Raw genomic sequence first — 16,952 nt, forward strand, 5'->3', positions numbered from 1 at the left:
AGGTGACAGAGGACAACCTTGTCTGGTTCCAGTTGTAAGAGGAAAAGCTTTCAGTTTTACTCCATTCAGTAAAATATTGGCTGTGGGTTTGTCGTAGATAGCTTCAATCAGTTTTAGAAATGTGCCACCTATGCCTATACTCTTCAGTGTTCTAATTAGAAAAGGATGCTGGATTTTATCAAATGCTTTTTCTGCATCTATTGAGAGGATCATGTGATCTTTATTTTTGCCTCTGTTAATATGGTGGATAACGTTTATGGACTTGCGTATGTTAAACCAGCCTTGCATCCCTGGGATGAAGCCTACTTGATCATGATGAATGACTTTTTTGATGATAAGCTGTAATCTATTGGCTAGGATTTTGTTGAGAATTTTTCCATCTATATTCATGAGTGAGATTGGTCTGAAATTCTCCTTTTTGTTTGGGTCTTTTCCTGGTTTTGGTATCAGGGTGATGTTTCCTTCATAGAATGTGTTGGGGAAGATTCCTTCTTCCTCAGTTTTTTGGAATAATTTCTGCAGTACAGGAATAAGCTCTTCCTTGAAGGTTTGATAGAATTCTGGAGTGAAGCCATCTGGACCAGGGCATTTTTTAGTTGGAAGCTTTTTTATTGTTTCTTTGATCTCAGTGCTTGAAATTGGTCTGTTCAGGAGCTCTATTTCTTCCTGGCTAAGTCCAGGGAGAGGGTGTGTTTCCAAATATTGATCCATTTCCTTCACATTGTCAAATTTCTGGGCATAGAGTTTCTGGTAGTATTCAGAGATGATCTCTTGTATCTCTGTGGGATCAGTTGTTATTTCCCCTTTATCGTTTCTGATTGAGGTTACTAGGGATTTTACTTTTCTAATTCTAGTTAGTCTGGCCAATGGTTTATCTATTTTATTTATTTTTCAAAAAACCAACTCCTTGTTTCATTAATTTTCTGAATGATTCTTCTGTTTTCAATTTCATTGATCTCTGATTTGATTTTGGATATTTCTTTTCTTCTACTGAGTTTAGGCTTAGATTGTTCTTTTTTTTCCAATTCCATAAGATCTCTTGTGAGATTGTTGATGTGTTCTCTTTCTGTTTTTCGAATGTAGACATCTAAAGCGATGAATTTTCCTCTCAAAACTGCTTTTGCAGTATCCCACAGGTTTTGGTAGCTTGTGTCTTCATTGTTGTTATGCTCAAGAAAGTTAATGATTTCCTGTTTTATTTCTTCCTGCACCCATCTGCTATTCAACAGAAGATTGTTTAATTTCCATGCCTTTGGGTGGGGTTGAGCATTTTTGTTAGAGTTGAGTTCCACCTTTAGTGCCTTATGGTCTCAAAAAATACAAGGTAAAATTTCAATTCTTTTGATTCTGTTGATATTTGTTTTGTGTCCCAGGATATGATCAATTTTGGGGAATGTTCCATGGGGTGATGAGAAGAATGTATATTCTTTGTCTTTGGGGTGGAGTGTTCTATATGCGTCTATCAAGCATAGTTGGTCTAAGGTCTCATTTAAATCTCTTATATCTTTGTTTAATTTCTGTTTAGAGGATCTGTCCAGCTCTGTAAGAGGTGTGTTAAAGTCCCCTGTTATTATGGTATTATAAGATATCATATTGCTCAGACTGAGTAAGGTCTGCTTCAAGAATCTGGGAGCATTTAAATTGGGTGCATAAATATTTAGAATTGAAATGTCTTCTTGTTGTATTTTTCCCTTGACCAATATAAAGTGACCATCTTTGTCTTTTTTGACTTTAGTTGCTTTAAATCCACATGTATCTGAAAATAAGATTGCAACTCCTCTTTCTTCTGAATTCCATTTGCCTGGAAAATTGTCTTCCAACCCTTGACTCGGAGCTTTAATTTGTCTTTTGAAGCCGGGCGTGTTTCTTGCAGACAGCAAATGGATGGCTTGTGTTTTTTAATCCAGTCAGCCAATCTATGCCTCTTCAGTGGGGAATTCAAGCCATTAACATTTATGGAGATAATTGATAAGTGTGGTAGTATTCTATTCGTCTTATTTGGTGAGAGTCCATTGCTTAGTTTTATCTTTTGCATCAGTGTGGAGGTTAGGTTCTGTCCTTTGATTTCTGAGTTCTTAGTTTGCTGCTGATCCATTGTGGTGGTCAGTGTGCAGAACAGGTTGAAGTATTTCCTGTAGAGCTGGTCTTGTTGTGGCGAATTTCCTCAATGTTTGTATATCCGTAAATGATTTGATTTCTCTGTCAATTTTTAAGCTTAGCTTAGCAGGGTACAGAATTCTGGGCTGAAAATTGTTCTGTTTAAGTAGATTAAAGGTAGATGACCATTGTCTTCTTGCTTGGAAAGTTTCATTAGAGAAGTCTGCGGTCACTCTGATGGATTTGCCCCTATAGGTCAACTGGCACTTACTCCTGGCAGCTTGCAGAATCTTTTCTTTTGTCTTGACTTTGGACAGGTTCATCACAATGTGTCTTGGAGAAGCTCGGTTAGAGTTGAGGCGACCTGGGGTCCGATATCCCTCTGAAAGCAGTGTGTCAGACTCTTTGGTGATGTTTGGGAAATTTTCTTTTATAATATTCTCTAGTATGGCTTCCATTCCTCTGGGGCATTCTTCTTCCCCTTCTGGAATTCCTATAACTCGTATGTTGGAACGCTTCATAAAGTCCCATAATTCTGACAGTGAACGTTCTGCTTTCTCTCTCTTCTTTTCTGCCTCTTTTACTATCTGAGTTATCTCAAAAACTTTGTCTTCTACCTCTGAAATTCTTTCTTCTGCATGGTCTAACCTGTTGCTGATACTTTCCATTGCATCTTTAAGTTCCCTGATTGACTGTTTCATTTCCTTCAGCTCTGCTATATCCTTTTTATATTCTTCATATCGTTCATCTCTGATTTGATTCTGTTTTTGGATTTCCTTTTGGTTATTTTCCACTTTATTAGCAGTTTCCTTCATTGTTTCCATCATTTCTTTCATTGTTTTCAACATGTGTATTCTAAATTCCCTTTCTGTCATTCCTAACATTTCTGTATAGGTAGAATCCTCTGCAGTAGCTACCTCATGGTCCCTTGGCAGGGTTGTTCTGGACTGGTTCTTCATGTTGCCTGGAGTTTTCTGCTGATTCTTCCTCATGAGTGATTTCTTTTATCTGTTTCCTTGCCCTAACTTTCCTTTCACTTCCTCTTGCTCTTTAAGTTCTTGTGCCTGTGGACTAAGGGTTACAGGACCAGAAGGGTGAGAAGGTTGAGGAGCAAAAAAGGGATGAAAGAAAGGAGGACCGAGTGATAAGAAAAGAAGGAAAGATAGAGAAAGGAGAGGGGCTGGGGATAAGGAATATTGACAAAAAGAAGAGAGGTACAGAAAGAGGGAGACAGGGCAATATAGGTGTACAGTAGGGTACTTTGACACAACCTTAAAAAACCCCACCTTCTGGGGGTGCCCAGTTGGGTGCTTCCCTTGAGGTCAGCAGCTCTTTGCTAACCTGATCAGACATAGTACCCCACCTCCACCAAGTAGAGAGGAAAAACAAAAATGCTATAAATCAAACCAAAACAAGCAAACAGAAAACTTTACGGGGATACAATTGGGTGAAAAACCAAATGATAGCGGTAGAAACACTAGCATAAATGAAGTTGTAGTTATTAAAAAAGGCAGCAATGGGAAATTATAATTAAACTAGAAAAATTGAGAAAGAAAAGGGACAGTTGTGGCGGGTTTAGACGGATTGAACACACGCGACCACTTGCCGTTTTCCACTGTTTTAGTCCTCCTCTTGGGGTCTAGAACTCTCTCGCTGACTGCCTGTATCCTCATAGGAGTGATGATAGGCAGTTCCCACCAGCCAGAGATGCCTGGAATCCTATCTCCCCCGACTCACGGTGCCCAGATGCAAGGAAGCTGTTACTCGGCTGCCATCTTGCTCCGCCTCCCAGAACTCTCCATCTTTACACCACCGCTTTCTCTCCATCCAATCGAAGTGAATGGTGATGTCTTCCTTTTTCTTTCTGGTTGCTTAGACATCTTAGGGTTACTCTGGATTTTCTTTTTTCTCCCTCATTCTTCATGTCTAATCCGTGATATCCTGTTCCCCTCCCTTCAGAAAGTCAGTAATCGGATTCCTTCCCACTCAGCTGCTCCTGCCCACCTTTACAATGCCACCAGCAGTAATATAGTTGCCTTTATCTTTCCTTACTCCCACCCTGTTCACTGCACTATATTCTTAACAAAACAACCATAATGATCCTGTTAATATAAGTTAGATCATAGCATTTCTTTGCTCAAAACCAGTGGCTTCCCAGTTCCCTCAAAGTAAAGCCAAAATTGCAGAGGCCAGCGTAGTTGCTTCCCCGTCTTCTGCCCGCTCGATCTTCTGGTACTCGCCCCTTTGCTTCGTTTTGGCCACTCTGTTTATTTTTATTTTTATTTTTATTTAATGTAATGTTCATTTATATACCATTTACTTTGTGGCAGACATCATTCTAAGGACATTACAAATATGAATTTAATTCTTATAACAATACCATTATATAAGTACCATTTTTATTCCCATTTTTAAAAAGAGGAAACTGCACCACAGAGAGGTTAAAGGGACTTGTTCAGAGTCACCTGGTTGGAAACTAGAGCGGGCAGCACCACAGGTGCACAGTGTCTGGCTCTGAGCCGGGCTTCCCATTCCTCACACGTCTGGCTGGTCCCCTGCCTCCAGGCCTTGCACTTGCCGTGCTCTCTACTTGCACATTTCTGCCCCAGAGTGTCACATGGGTTGCTCCCTCACCACCTTCAAGCCTTTGACAAATCTTACCTTTTTCGTGAAGTCTTTTTAGATAACCACATTTAAAATGGTAACCAGTTGCACCCCAGCCTCTACCCTTGTCTCAGCTTTATTTTTTCTGTATAGTACTTACAAAGTAAATATTCAATAAAGATTATTATCGTTATCATTTTCATTGGTCCCATGTCCATTGCAGCATTATTCACAGTAACCAAAATACAGAAACAACGTGTCTGTGAGTAGTTGGACGGATAAAGAAAGGGTGGCATATGTGTACAATGGCATGTTATTCAGCCTCAAAGAAGAAGGAGAGCCTGCCGTTCCAACAACATACATGGACCTGGAGACCACTGTGCTAAGTGAAATAAGCCAGAAAAAGGAGGAAAAATACTGTGAGATCTTATTTACACGTGGAATCTAAATAAGTTGAACACATAGAAGAGTAGACCAGTGGTTATGGATGGAAGATGCTGAATCAGAAATGTGAACTTGTGGTTATATGGGATGTATAAGTCTCTGAATCTAAGGTATAGCATGATGACTATAGTTGATATTGTATACTGGAAATTTGCCAAGATAGTAGATATTAGGGTTTCTTATCACAAAAAAGAGAAAGAGAGAGAAAAGAAGGAAAAGAAAGAAGTGATAACTATGTGAGAGGATGGATGTGTTAATTTGCTTAACTACAATAATCCTTTCACTATATCAAAACATCATGTTGTATACCTTAAACATACATGTGTACAATAAAAAAGAAACCAGAGAGGCTACATACTGTGTGATTCTCAGTGTATCATATTTTGGAAAAGGCAAAACTATGGAGTAAATAAAAAGCACTGGGTTGTAAAGAGGCAGGTATGACTAGGCAGAACACAGAGGGCAGTGGATATGTGTTGTAATACATGTGTCAGGACTCATGGACTGTACCACACACAGCACCAGAAGTGAACCCTGACGTGAACTGCGGACTTTGTGAGGTAACGGCATGTCACTGTGGGTTCATAGACTGTAACAGATGTGCCACTGTGTTGTGGGGGGTCAATAGTTGAGAAGCTGTCTATGCAGGGGCAGGAGGGCTACAGGCGCTGTCTGTACTTTTTGATGAGAACCTAAAATTGCATTAAAAAGAAAAGATATGAAAGAAAACACAAATAAGGAAAGAAGGAAGCAAACTGAGAAGAAAAGAGAAAACAGAGATAATGCAAGGACCAAATGAAAACTTGTTAAAAATTACTATATTTAATAGCTTCAGAGAACAAAAAAAGATACTACATATTGTATTCTTGAAACAAGAAAAACAGATTATTAAATGGATATGTTCCGAGAACACAGGATTCCTGGAAGTCAAAAATAAAATTAATTTAGCAATCAGGTTGGAAGAGTTAATGAAATTCCCTGGAGTGGGGGGTAGGAGACAAAGAGGTGGACAATGGGAGAGAAAAGGTAAGAAAATTAGACGATCAGTCTAGGAGGTCCAATATGCAAACAGTAAGATTTCTACAAAGAGAAAAAAGGTAAAATGGATGGTAGAAAATTATTAACAGAATAATTTTTAAAAATTATGTAGCTGAAGGAAATTAGTTCCCAGATTAAAAGGGTTCTTTTCTAGTATCCAATGTAATATTTGTAACATAATTCTTAACCAAGATACATTATAAATGATCAGAAACCCAGTTATAATGACAAGGTCCTAAAAACTTAGCGAAGAAACAAAGAAAAAATTTTCATATAAACAATCAAGAACCATAATTGCAAAGTTCTTCCCAGGAACAATACTATAGATTAAAAGATATGAAACAATACCTTCAAATTTTTAGGTGAAAACAATTTTGATACAGAGTTCTATACCCAGCCAAACTATTATCTAATGTGAAGTTTGAACAATGTTTTCATATATGCAAGATCTCAAAAAATTATTTCCCATGGACCCTGAGTAAACAGTGGCAGATAGCCTTTACCAAAGCTAGATAGTAGCAAAAACAGAGAAGCTAGTGTAGGAAAGAAATGAAGAGAATTCCCAGGATATCAACTGAGCAGCAGGTGCACCCCCTTCAGACTGGATTAGTTCTTTTCACAGAGACACAGTCCATTCTCCAGGTTGTGTGTGCCCTCAGTATTGTGTTCAGGAAGGAAGCCCTTTGCTATTCCTCTGCCTGAAAGGAGCACCTTTCTCTCTTGTTAGACTAGCTCTGATTTGCACTAACGGTACCTAAGTAGAATAGAAGCGAGCACTAGATGTTACAAAAGTCTAAGAATAAAATATTGATTGAACCAAGGTAGTAGCAAGGTGAACAGGTTAAGAAACCAGGTAAGGAGGAGAGTCACAGTTGAGAGGAGCTGATACCTGAGTACATGTGGAGAGTAAGGGAGAAGCAGATGTCTGATACATCTTTCAGATCTCTGGTTTGGGCCACTGGCTTAATGATAGTGTTATGAATGGAGATAGGAACACAGTAGGAAGAGGGGGTCAGGTCTTAGAACTGAAGCCCAGGGTAGAGGTTCATTCATTTAGTACTTTTTGATCTATTAGTTATACAGATTAAATAAGAACCTGTTACTTCCCGGAAAAAGCCCCTGGTATAATAGGAAAGACAAATCTATAAGCAAATAATTTATAATGTGGTGTGATAAATGTAACAAATATATGCGAAGTATAGTGACAACTCAGAGAAGGGAGTGATTAGTCCTAAGTTGGAGGGTGAGGGTTAGAAAGTATTCCTAGAGGACTGAGAAAAAGACTGTCTAGTGGTCAGGTGAGAGAGAATGTTATAGCATGTGCAAAGCTGCAGACATGCGGTCTGACAATTAACTTCGCGAACTCATGCTAGGAAAAGTGCTATACATACCCCATTGTGCTGAGTATCACTACAGTCACCTTCAAAGTGCTCCTCTTGGGAACCTCTGCACTGCCTCCAGTGCCTATCTACCCTTCAAAGCAATTTTGAAGCTCTGGAATGACCTGACAATTTCACAAGTTCATCCTAGAAAAAGTGCCACATACCTCATTGTGAATGTCGTCATGGTCACCTTTGAAGCACTTCCCTTGGGGAAGCTGTGCACTGACGCCAGCGCCTAGTCTACCCTGCCAAGCACTTCTTCTAGGATGAGTTTGCAAACTTAATTATCTGACCTCCTATATTGCATATGATATTTCAGGGAACAAAAATATTTTACTATTATTAGTATACGAGGTGCAAAGGAGAAAATTAAACTGGAGAGTTTATATCCTAAAGAATTTGGAGTTTTTTGCTGAGGCAGTGAGAAGCCACTGAGGTTATTGAAATGATCAAGTTTGATACTAGAATTCACCATATTTTCTTTCCAAGGAGAATTTTGGTCCTTCCTAGAGCTCTGAACGTAGTCTCTTTCTTTGAGAGAGAGAACATAGTCCCTTATATTCCTCTTTCTAAAGAAGGTGACATTCTTGTATGAAGATTTTAATTTCTAGTGATAAAGGAACAAAGGAGTGAAATGTCTCTTTGTGTCCCCATCTCCTTTTTAAATTTTTATTTATTTTATTTTATTTTTTGAGACAGAGTCTTACTGTGTTGTCCCAGCTTAGCGTGACATGGCGTCAGCCTAGCTCACAGCAACCTCAGACTCCTCTTGCCTTACCTCCCAGATCACGGGACTCTAGGCGCCGACCACAACGCCCCCTCATCCTACCCTCCACCCCCTTTTTAAAGCAAAACATTTTTAAGTAAAAATCCTGTGAAGCAGTGATTCTCAATGCCTTCTTTTTGTAACAAATATTTTCTAAAATGAAATTCCCATAACTATTACAGCCTACCTGTGTGGTTGGGCTGAAAAATACTCCCCTAGAGATAGCCACATCCTGAACTTGTGAATGTTACCTTGTATGCCAGAAAAGGACTTTGCAGATGTGACTGAGTTAAGGATGTTGAGATGGGGAGATTATCCTGGTGGGCTCTAAATTTGGTCACATGTATCTTGGGGAAAAAACGGACAGAAAAGGAAAAGGCAGTGTGTCCCTGAGGCAGAGACTGGAGGGATAGGACCGGAGACCAAGGCATGCCGGGAGCCACTAGAGCTGGAAGAGACTCTAATAAAGCCTTCAGAAGCAGAGCAGGTCTTGATTTTGACCTGATAAAACTGATTCTGGACTTGTGGCCTCCAAAACTGTGAGAGAATGTGTTTCTGTTGTTTTAAGCAACCATAAGCAACTGATAATTTCTTACAGAAGGCATATGAAACTAATATACTACTTATACTTAATACGATGCTACAACCCGGAAAGTAAAGGAGAAACAAAAACATAGTAAATGTGATTTTTCCATTTAGGAAACAGCTTTTGGCAAAGCTCCAAACAAAACAAGTTGCAGTCTTTCCTGCATTTACATGGTAATTGTATTCCTAGAAAATTTAATGTATATTCAAACTATTAACCATTGTTTTCATAGCTTCTGCCATGTGTTTGACCCACCCCGGGTATTTAATAAGAACTGGGTCTGTAGGTAAGGAATAGATGGACATATTAGATCTACAGGGGAAGTACAAAATTAATAAGCAATGCAAAAATCATGTATGGCTAAAGTTATCTTTAAGAAAATCCTTACATAGCTTATAAAATAGAGTGTTCAATATCTACATGACATGTGGAACCCAGATGTAGCACATGTCAGTGAACAGCTGACAGGTCTTCTTTTTTCCTGGTGTGGCTGTGGGTATCATATGTGGGCCCTGGATTGCTTGGGGTCATGAGGAATTCCATGCAGCATGCTGAGGTGATGTCTCCGGGAGAGGCACACAGAGCTGAAGCTCAGTGAAAGACAGTAGGTTCGTACTGACCATTTCAAAGCTCACTGTGGACATTGACTTTTTGGTAGGCAGCTACAAACGACATTTTTATCTTTTGATTAGTGAACATAAATCAGTACACCCCCTGTTAGTAAGTGGGTTGACGTAGTGGATTAGTGTCTGTGTCTCATTCTTTTTACTCATGAGTGGCTTGTTTTCTCCTCCACCCCAACCTGGGGCATTTAGTGATTCTGGAGACAATTCCCTTTCTCACACCTGGGAAGGAGGGGGCAGGGAGGTGAGGTCCTGTCGGCATCCCACGGGAGAGACCAGGGAAGCTGCTAAACACCCTGCGGAACGCAGACCGGGCCCTCCCACACAGAGGTGCTCTGGGCCGGGAGGTGATGGCAGTACGGGGAACCTGGGCCGGCTTCCTGCGCGTGCTCTACTCAGACCGTGTTTCATCCAGTTTGCCTTGGCGTTGACATTAGATGAAATGCTTCTGGAACAGAAGCTGAATTTTTTATTTTTCGGCTACAGGGAAGGACAGGTGTGAGTCTCTGCAGGATTAAACATATTTTGTAATTAATATTCCCTTTTTATTTTTATCAAAGCATTATATGGTTGAGCATGCGCCCTTCTGTAGGACTTGGAGCAGTTCTCCCACATTGTTCCCATCTATTCCACTTCCAGAGTTAGCTATATTTAAAGAATTTTTTGTTTTCAATTCTTTAGATAATTGCTTTTCTAAGTCTATACAGTAGTGTTCTGTTATTTATAAGAGATTATTTATTGATTCTTCACTGTAAAAAATGAAGATTTAGCTCAAGTACACGCATCCTTCCTCTTCCTCCTTCTAACTGTCATTAGTTTGGATTCAGCTGTTCTTTCATGGATCATAGTGTAACTCTAAATAACACATTTAAACCTTTATTGTAGCCAGTATCTTTTAACTCTCTGCCCTGTCATGTGAAGTCAGTGCTCCTATCTTTCCTTTCAGCTACCCTGTTTCCCATAGTCTGTCGGCAGAACCCCGACAAGGGTAAGATCGACACTATTTACTTTCTCTCTTGCAATCCTATTTAAGTTGTTTGTGGTTGTATCCATAGGTTGAGTCTAAAAGTTGAAAATGCTATAAATACCGTTTGTTGGATATGACTATGTGAATTTTGTCCACTGAAGAGCTAAATAAACACCGAGATCTCAGGAGCTCCTATAGTCTCTGTGCCACTTGAAAGAATGTCCCTAGGATTCTAGCATTCTGTTTTCTTTAACTGCATAGATTTATTCTCACATCATGCCATGTTCAGTTGGTACACTAACATTTAAATACATACTAAGAAAGATCAGAAATGGCAATGAAATTGAATAGTGAATGTTAAAAAAAAAATGAATGACCTGAATGGACACTATTAGTAAGAAAAAGGAAATGATAGAAAATGCAAGAAAGACAAGAGTTTCAAAATAATGAGCGTATGTTCCAAAGGGCCAACTCCCTGAGAGTTGAACTGTGTTTGAATAACTTAGGGTTCTCAATCCAAACCCAAAGCTAATACTGCTGCTGCTAAAACTTGGGCTTTGTACTATCAGCAAAAAGTATTAATTGTCCCATTTCATTGAGAAGAAAATGCAAAGCAGATGGAACACTGGAGTAACTAGCTGGAAATACTGCACGATTTTATATGGGAAGCAGCTTTCCAAATGATTCCTGTAGAGGTAAAACTCTTAATGTGGCCAAAGTAGCACTAAGGTGTGCTTTGATGAAACATTACAGAAGAAATTTCCCTTACCCTACTTGATTAAGATTTATAGCCTTATGTCCCTTTAAAACATAGCATTGGTTTTTTTAATTATCAAAAAATAATTTCCTAAAGTAAATTGTTAATGTTACTCTCTGTTTACTTATGGGTTGTGCCAAGTACTGTTTGTATGAATTCCCATAAAAGACTGAATTTCATAATTTCATAGTTGATATTATTCCTGTTCTGTAGGAATATGCTGTTAATGTGATGAGTTATCAACACATCTTATTTTTGTATCTCTCAAAACATCTTTCATAAGATGTTGATCATAGGAAAGAGCCAAAACTATATCCCCTATTAGTAGACCAGGCAATATTTCAACTATTAAAATTAAAATTAAAATTTCTCCTTAAATAAAACCTATCAGATACTAGGTAGAGGAAATGGAACCATTCAAGTAATATGGTTTTAAAAAATAAAGTTCCAGTTGGCATGGCGGGTCATATCTGTAATCCCAACATTTTGGGAGTTGAAGGCAGGAGGATCCCTTGAGGCCAGGACTTTAAGACCAGCCTGGGCAGCATAGCAAGACCCTTTCTTTACTAAAAAAAAAAAAATTTAGTCCCAGGCATGGTGGCACATGCCTGTAATCCTAGCTACTCAGGAGGCTGAGCTGGGAGGATCACTTGAGCCCAGGAGTTCAAGACTGCAGTGAGCTGTGAGTAGGCCACTGTAATTATGGCTCAAGCAAAATCCATTCTCTGTAAAACAAAACAAAAATGAAGTGCCATCACTTCCATTATAGTCAGTATAGAACATTTGACACTCCTTCCCCCTGAAAAAGAAGGAAGAAAATGAAGACTAAGCAGTCATCATTGCCATTTTGTATAATTGATCCCAGTCGTTTTATGTTTCTCACTTAAAAATAATATTGGCATTTTTTTGTCTACATACAGTAACTAAGAAAATGCCATGAAGGCTACGTTGAACAGTTTGATGAGGATATTTCAGATTGTATATGAAACCCACACATTGTACCCCTTGATTGCACTAATGTACACAGCTATGATTTAACAATAAAAATAAATAAAAAATAATATTGGCATTTTTCTTGCTATTATAAACATAGTTTTACTGATTACTTACTTTTTCTGTCAGGTATACCTACTATAATTTATGTAACCACTTTCCATTGTTGAACATACAGATGAGTTTTGTTTTTCCCCTGTGAACACCACCATGATGAGTACCTTTGCCTATAATGATTTCTCTTGATTTTAGTTTTATTTCCTAAGACAAGCTCCCAGGGTTCAAATGTTTTAAGTATTTTAAAGGTTCATTGTTCAAACAATCAGTACCAGTTTTTACTGTTACCGACACTTTGAGAAATGGTCCAAATGACAGAATAGAACTTTAAAAGTATTTCACTGGTGGTGTTTTGGTTTATGTGTCAAGATGCTCTAGAAAACCATTAAGCAGTGAGTATATGGAGATAAAGCATTTGGCTGACTGCACACATTTTAGTAAAGCCTGAGTGTTAACCCAGAAGCCATCATTCGTGTTCAGGATGTCTCAGGCATGGAAAAGTGCTGCTAATTTTTGCAACATAAAAGAAGTCTGATGACAGTGACGGAGCTGAGTGACCAGCCAGACCAGCCAGACGTGCTGACTGGGAAGCTGGAATTAGGACAGGAGCTCTGTGCTCAGTCTCCATTTTAAGAATCTTAACTCTTTCTCTCCCTCACCTCTGAAGTTTGCTATATTTAGATATATTTTTGCAAAACTAAAAAATAGTAGACCCAGAGAGTAACTTTGAGATTGCTAAAATTCAGTTACAATTACAACTGTCTTCATAAAGCTTTTAGTTTGATAATATTTTCTGGAATAGTAAAGGTTGTATTTTATTTTTCTTAAAGGTTGTGTTTTAATGATTTAAGTAAGAATAAATATTTAAATTTAGATTGCTGAAATAGCACTTCTCTTTAGAATCTTTCAGTCTTACAATTTTGCTCCTAGTAAAGGCATTTGTTTTTTATGTTTATTAAATACACGTCTGTACTTACTTTCTACTGCCCAAAAATGAAACAAACCCCAGCTAAACTTTTTGATAAGTATTGTCTTGATAACTCAAATCACTGATTAATGCAGAATAGATCATTTGCAAAGCAGATATTTGATATATTCCAATATGTGTAACAACTCTAAAAAGCCTCCTTGCTTTAAATTCTTAGAAAACAAGTTTATCTGAAGAAAGAAAGGCACACATTTAACTGTACTACAAAAAGGATCCTAAAAACGTGTGATGATATTTCTTTAATCTCATACCTCAGAGTGACAGATCAGAGATCCTCTAGAGACTTGATTTGCGTAATAAATAGCAAAATTACTACCTTCTCAATGTCAAGTTAGAGAGAAGCTAGTATTTAGGTAATTTTCAGCTTTAATATATACACCAAGGCTTTGGAATGTTAAATTTAAGGAATTGTGTCCAACTACACATTATCAATTAAGTCTAAGAATGTTTAAAAAAAATAAAGATTTGTTGATTAAAATAATTATTTTGTGAAGGCATTTACTTTAGAATATATGTATTTGACAAAAGAATTTCAGCATTTCACATTGGAAGGAAAAATTCCAGTTCATAGTTTTGTAATTCTGCTTTTTAATTGTATATTCTAAAGTATATCCAAAATCTACCCTTGGAAAATTATTGTTGAAGTCTTTTATTATTAAAGCATAAAAATTCGCACTCATAATTAAGTTATATATCCCAAATTTAAGGCTGACTTGTCCTCCTGTACTATGTTTAGATGTATGTAAAAATATTTTCTACGAGAACCACATAATTCAACAAATTTCCAAGTTCTTTGATCAACTCTGATAATAAAGTTAAAACTTTTGTTCTTAATTAGTAAAACTCCTTATGTTTTCAGCATTCTACTTATTTTTTTTTTCTGACTTTGTAGTTATAAAATGTAAAGACCATACATGCTTAGTTTTACATGCCTAGAGGTTTTTGACTCTGAAGTATAGAGAAGTTTTTTGTTAATATAGTAGCAGGTCGGACGTCGTCTGTGGCTCAGTGAGTAGGGCGCCGGCCCCATATACCGAGGGTGGCAGGTTCGAATCAGGCCCCCGCCAAACTGTAACAGAAAAATAGCCGGGCGTTGTGGCGGGTGTCTGTAGTCCCAGCTCCTCGGGAGGCTGAGGCAGGAGAATCGCCTAAGCCCAAGAGCTAGAGTTTGCTGTGAGCTATGATGCCACGGCACTCTACCGAGGGTGACAAACTGAGACTGTCTCTAAAAAAAAAAAAAGTAGTAGCAGGTAAAAGAAACCCCATGTGTACCTTGAGAGGATATATGAAACTGGCTCCAAGAAATGATGAGTCACAACTTTAACTCAGCAGGAGGTGTGTATTGCTGTACCAAGCCCTAGTGTCTAATGCTGTGCTTCTCTTTGGTGAAAGCACTAGAAGGTAAAGCACCTTCCAAACTGTAGGATTATACAACAGCGCCACCGCAGCTAAAGCATGAAGCCAGGTGGTCTGAGGACATAATTTGGTTCTTTTATGAGCATTTAATTTTCATCTTTTCTATGACCACACTTCTTGAACATGTGATGTAAGAATGTAATTTAATATTCTTTTATGGTGAAAAAATATTCTTTTATCCTCTACTAATTATAGGAGAAGAGTATTTCTATCATGAACACAATCAGAAACCTGGAAAAGTGAATGTCTCTGGAAAATATTATGCAACTTTTATACTTTATCTAACTTTATTTATATATCAGGTTTTTGGAAACCATTGCCAATAAAAACTTATATTTGGACAGCGTGGTATACAAATGCTGGGTGGTGAGAAACAGTGATGTTCTTGAGTAATTCTATTTGAATTTATGCTGCCCAAGTGGCTGGTAGACCATGTCTTCAAAAGTTTTTCCAAAAAAAAAAAATGATTATTTCTACCTTAAACTTAGTCTGATCACCTAGTAACTATAAAGCAGGTGGATCTAAACTACAAGGAGTTTGCAAAATTAATATTGGGAGTGTTTGGGCCACTTTCAGTATTTCAGAAGACCTAAGAGAAATTACTCATTTACCCGTGTTCAGCCTATCCAGATTTATTTAAAGTAACTACAGAGAGATGTCAGAGAGATAAGTGGTGATTAGTTACTGACCAAAATTACATTAATTCTGTGTGTTGACATTGGTTACCTTGTATCGATCAGAAACCTTTTTTATAACAGGGGGAAATAATTATTGCTATGTGCAGCTTGGACGGATGTCTTTTAGAACATGAGCTATGTTAGCAAAACATAGTAAAAGGAATCAGTGAGTTTTTAAAGAGTGAAAACCATCACTACTGGAAAAAAAGACATTTTACAAAGACATCTGAAAATCCTAGATTTTATAGCTTATATTATAGGGTGAAAGTTAAGGATTTGGTGAAGAAAATTATCGAACACCTTTACAGAAAATACCCAATTAAGTCCAGTCCTCTTTCTCACTATTGTCTTTGTTCAAGGGTGTTCTTTTCTTGTATCTGTGTCCAGTCCTGAATGGCTTGGATCTTAAGTGTTAGACTGTACTTAGTGGAATTAACTTTATCCCTTTTACGAACTGGCACATCAATGAAAGTAAAAGTGAAAATTGTGATTTCTCTTAACAGCTGTAACATCTTACGAAGATCTTGGCCTCTTTGCCTTTGGATTGCCTGGAAAGGTAATTTTTTTTCTCGTCATTGTGTCCAAAACCCAAAATGACATTTTTTGCTTTTGTTTTAAGGAGAAAGACATTGAGGGAATAAAAGGAGAGTAAAGTGAGGTAAGACAGAATGGTGGGAGCAGGCAGAAAAAGGGATGAAACCTCTCTATGCGCCTTTCCTAAAAATACGTGGTAAGTTCAGCACTTAATTCTTTGAGTACATTTCACCCCCAATTAAGGAGCACAATGACTTGGAGAATTTTAAAAGATTAACAATGGCCCATTTTAACTTTTCCGTATTAATTTTGACTATATTCTTTGAGTAAATCCTTTTAATGACAGGAGAAGAAAGCAGTCTAGAATTAGAATTGTAGCGTGGCTATCCACAAAACCAGTAATGAGAAGACCCTGTCACGTCAGAGGTGAGCAGTGCTAACAAATCATCTCGCTATTCTGTCGTTTACAGGCGAGGAAATTAAGGGGCCTATTTATCAACAATTAATGAAACCAGTGTCACATCCTAGGACTCCAGACTCAAAATCTGGTGCTTTTTCTGCTCAGAATAAAACAAATAATAGCGATTAGCATTGGGGCACTAGCGCTCACTTGCAGCAAACTTATTAAACTAATTTTTTTTTTTTTGTAGAGACAGAGTCTCACTTTATCACCCTCGGTAGAGCACCGTGGCATCACACAGCTCACAGCAACCTCTAACTCCTGGGCTTAGGCGATTCTCTTGCCTCAGCCTCCCGAGCAGCTGGGACTACAGGCGCCCGCCACAATGCCCGGCTAGTTTTTGGTTGCAGTTTGGCTGGGGCTGGGCTTGAACCCACTACCCTCGGCATATGGGGCCGGCGCCTTACTCACTGAGCCACAGGTGCCGCCCTTATTAAACTAATTTATTTATTTATTTATTTATTTTTTGTAGAGACAGAGTCTCACTGTACCGCCCTCGGGTAGAGTGCCGTGGCGTCACACGGCTCACAGCAACCTCTAACTCCTGGGCTTCCGCGATTCTC

At 38.3% G+C, this 16,952-nt stretch overlaps 1 protein-coding gene across 5 annotated transcripts in view; it reads left to right on the forward strand.

Annotated features, from left to right (window-relative positions):
* The window catches only part of SLC38A6 (solute carrier family 38 member 6), a 73,800-nt gene that overhangs the window by 11,132 nt on the left and 45,716 nt on the right, over nucleotides 1–16,952 (forward strand). For all 5 annotated transcript variants that reach the window (XM_053602561.1, XM_053602559.1, XM_053602562.1 and 2 more), the window contains exon 4: nucleotides 15,899–15,951. In XM_053602561.1, coding sequence (XP_053458536.1) covers nucleotides 15,899–15,951 — 53 coding nt within the window. The remainder of the gene's footprint in view (nucleotides 1–15,898; nucleotides 15,952–16,952) is intronic.

This window comes from Nycticebus coucang, chromosome 9 (genome assembly GCF_027406575.1).
Source record: "Nycticebus coucang isolate mNycCou1 chromosome 9, mNycCou1.pri, whole genome shotgun sequence".
In the NCBI taxonomy this organism is placed as follows: domain Eukaryota; kingdom Metazoa; phylum Chordata; class Mammalia; order Primates; family Lorisidae; genus Nycticebus; species Nycticebus coucang.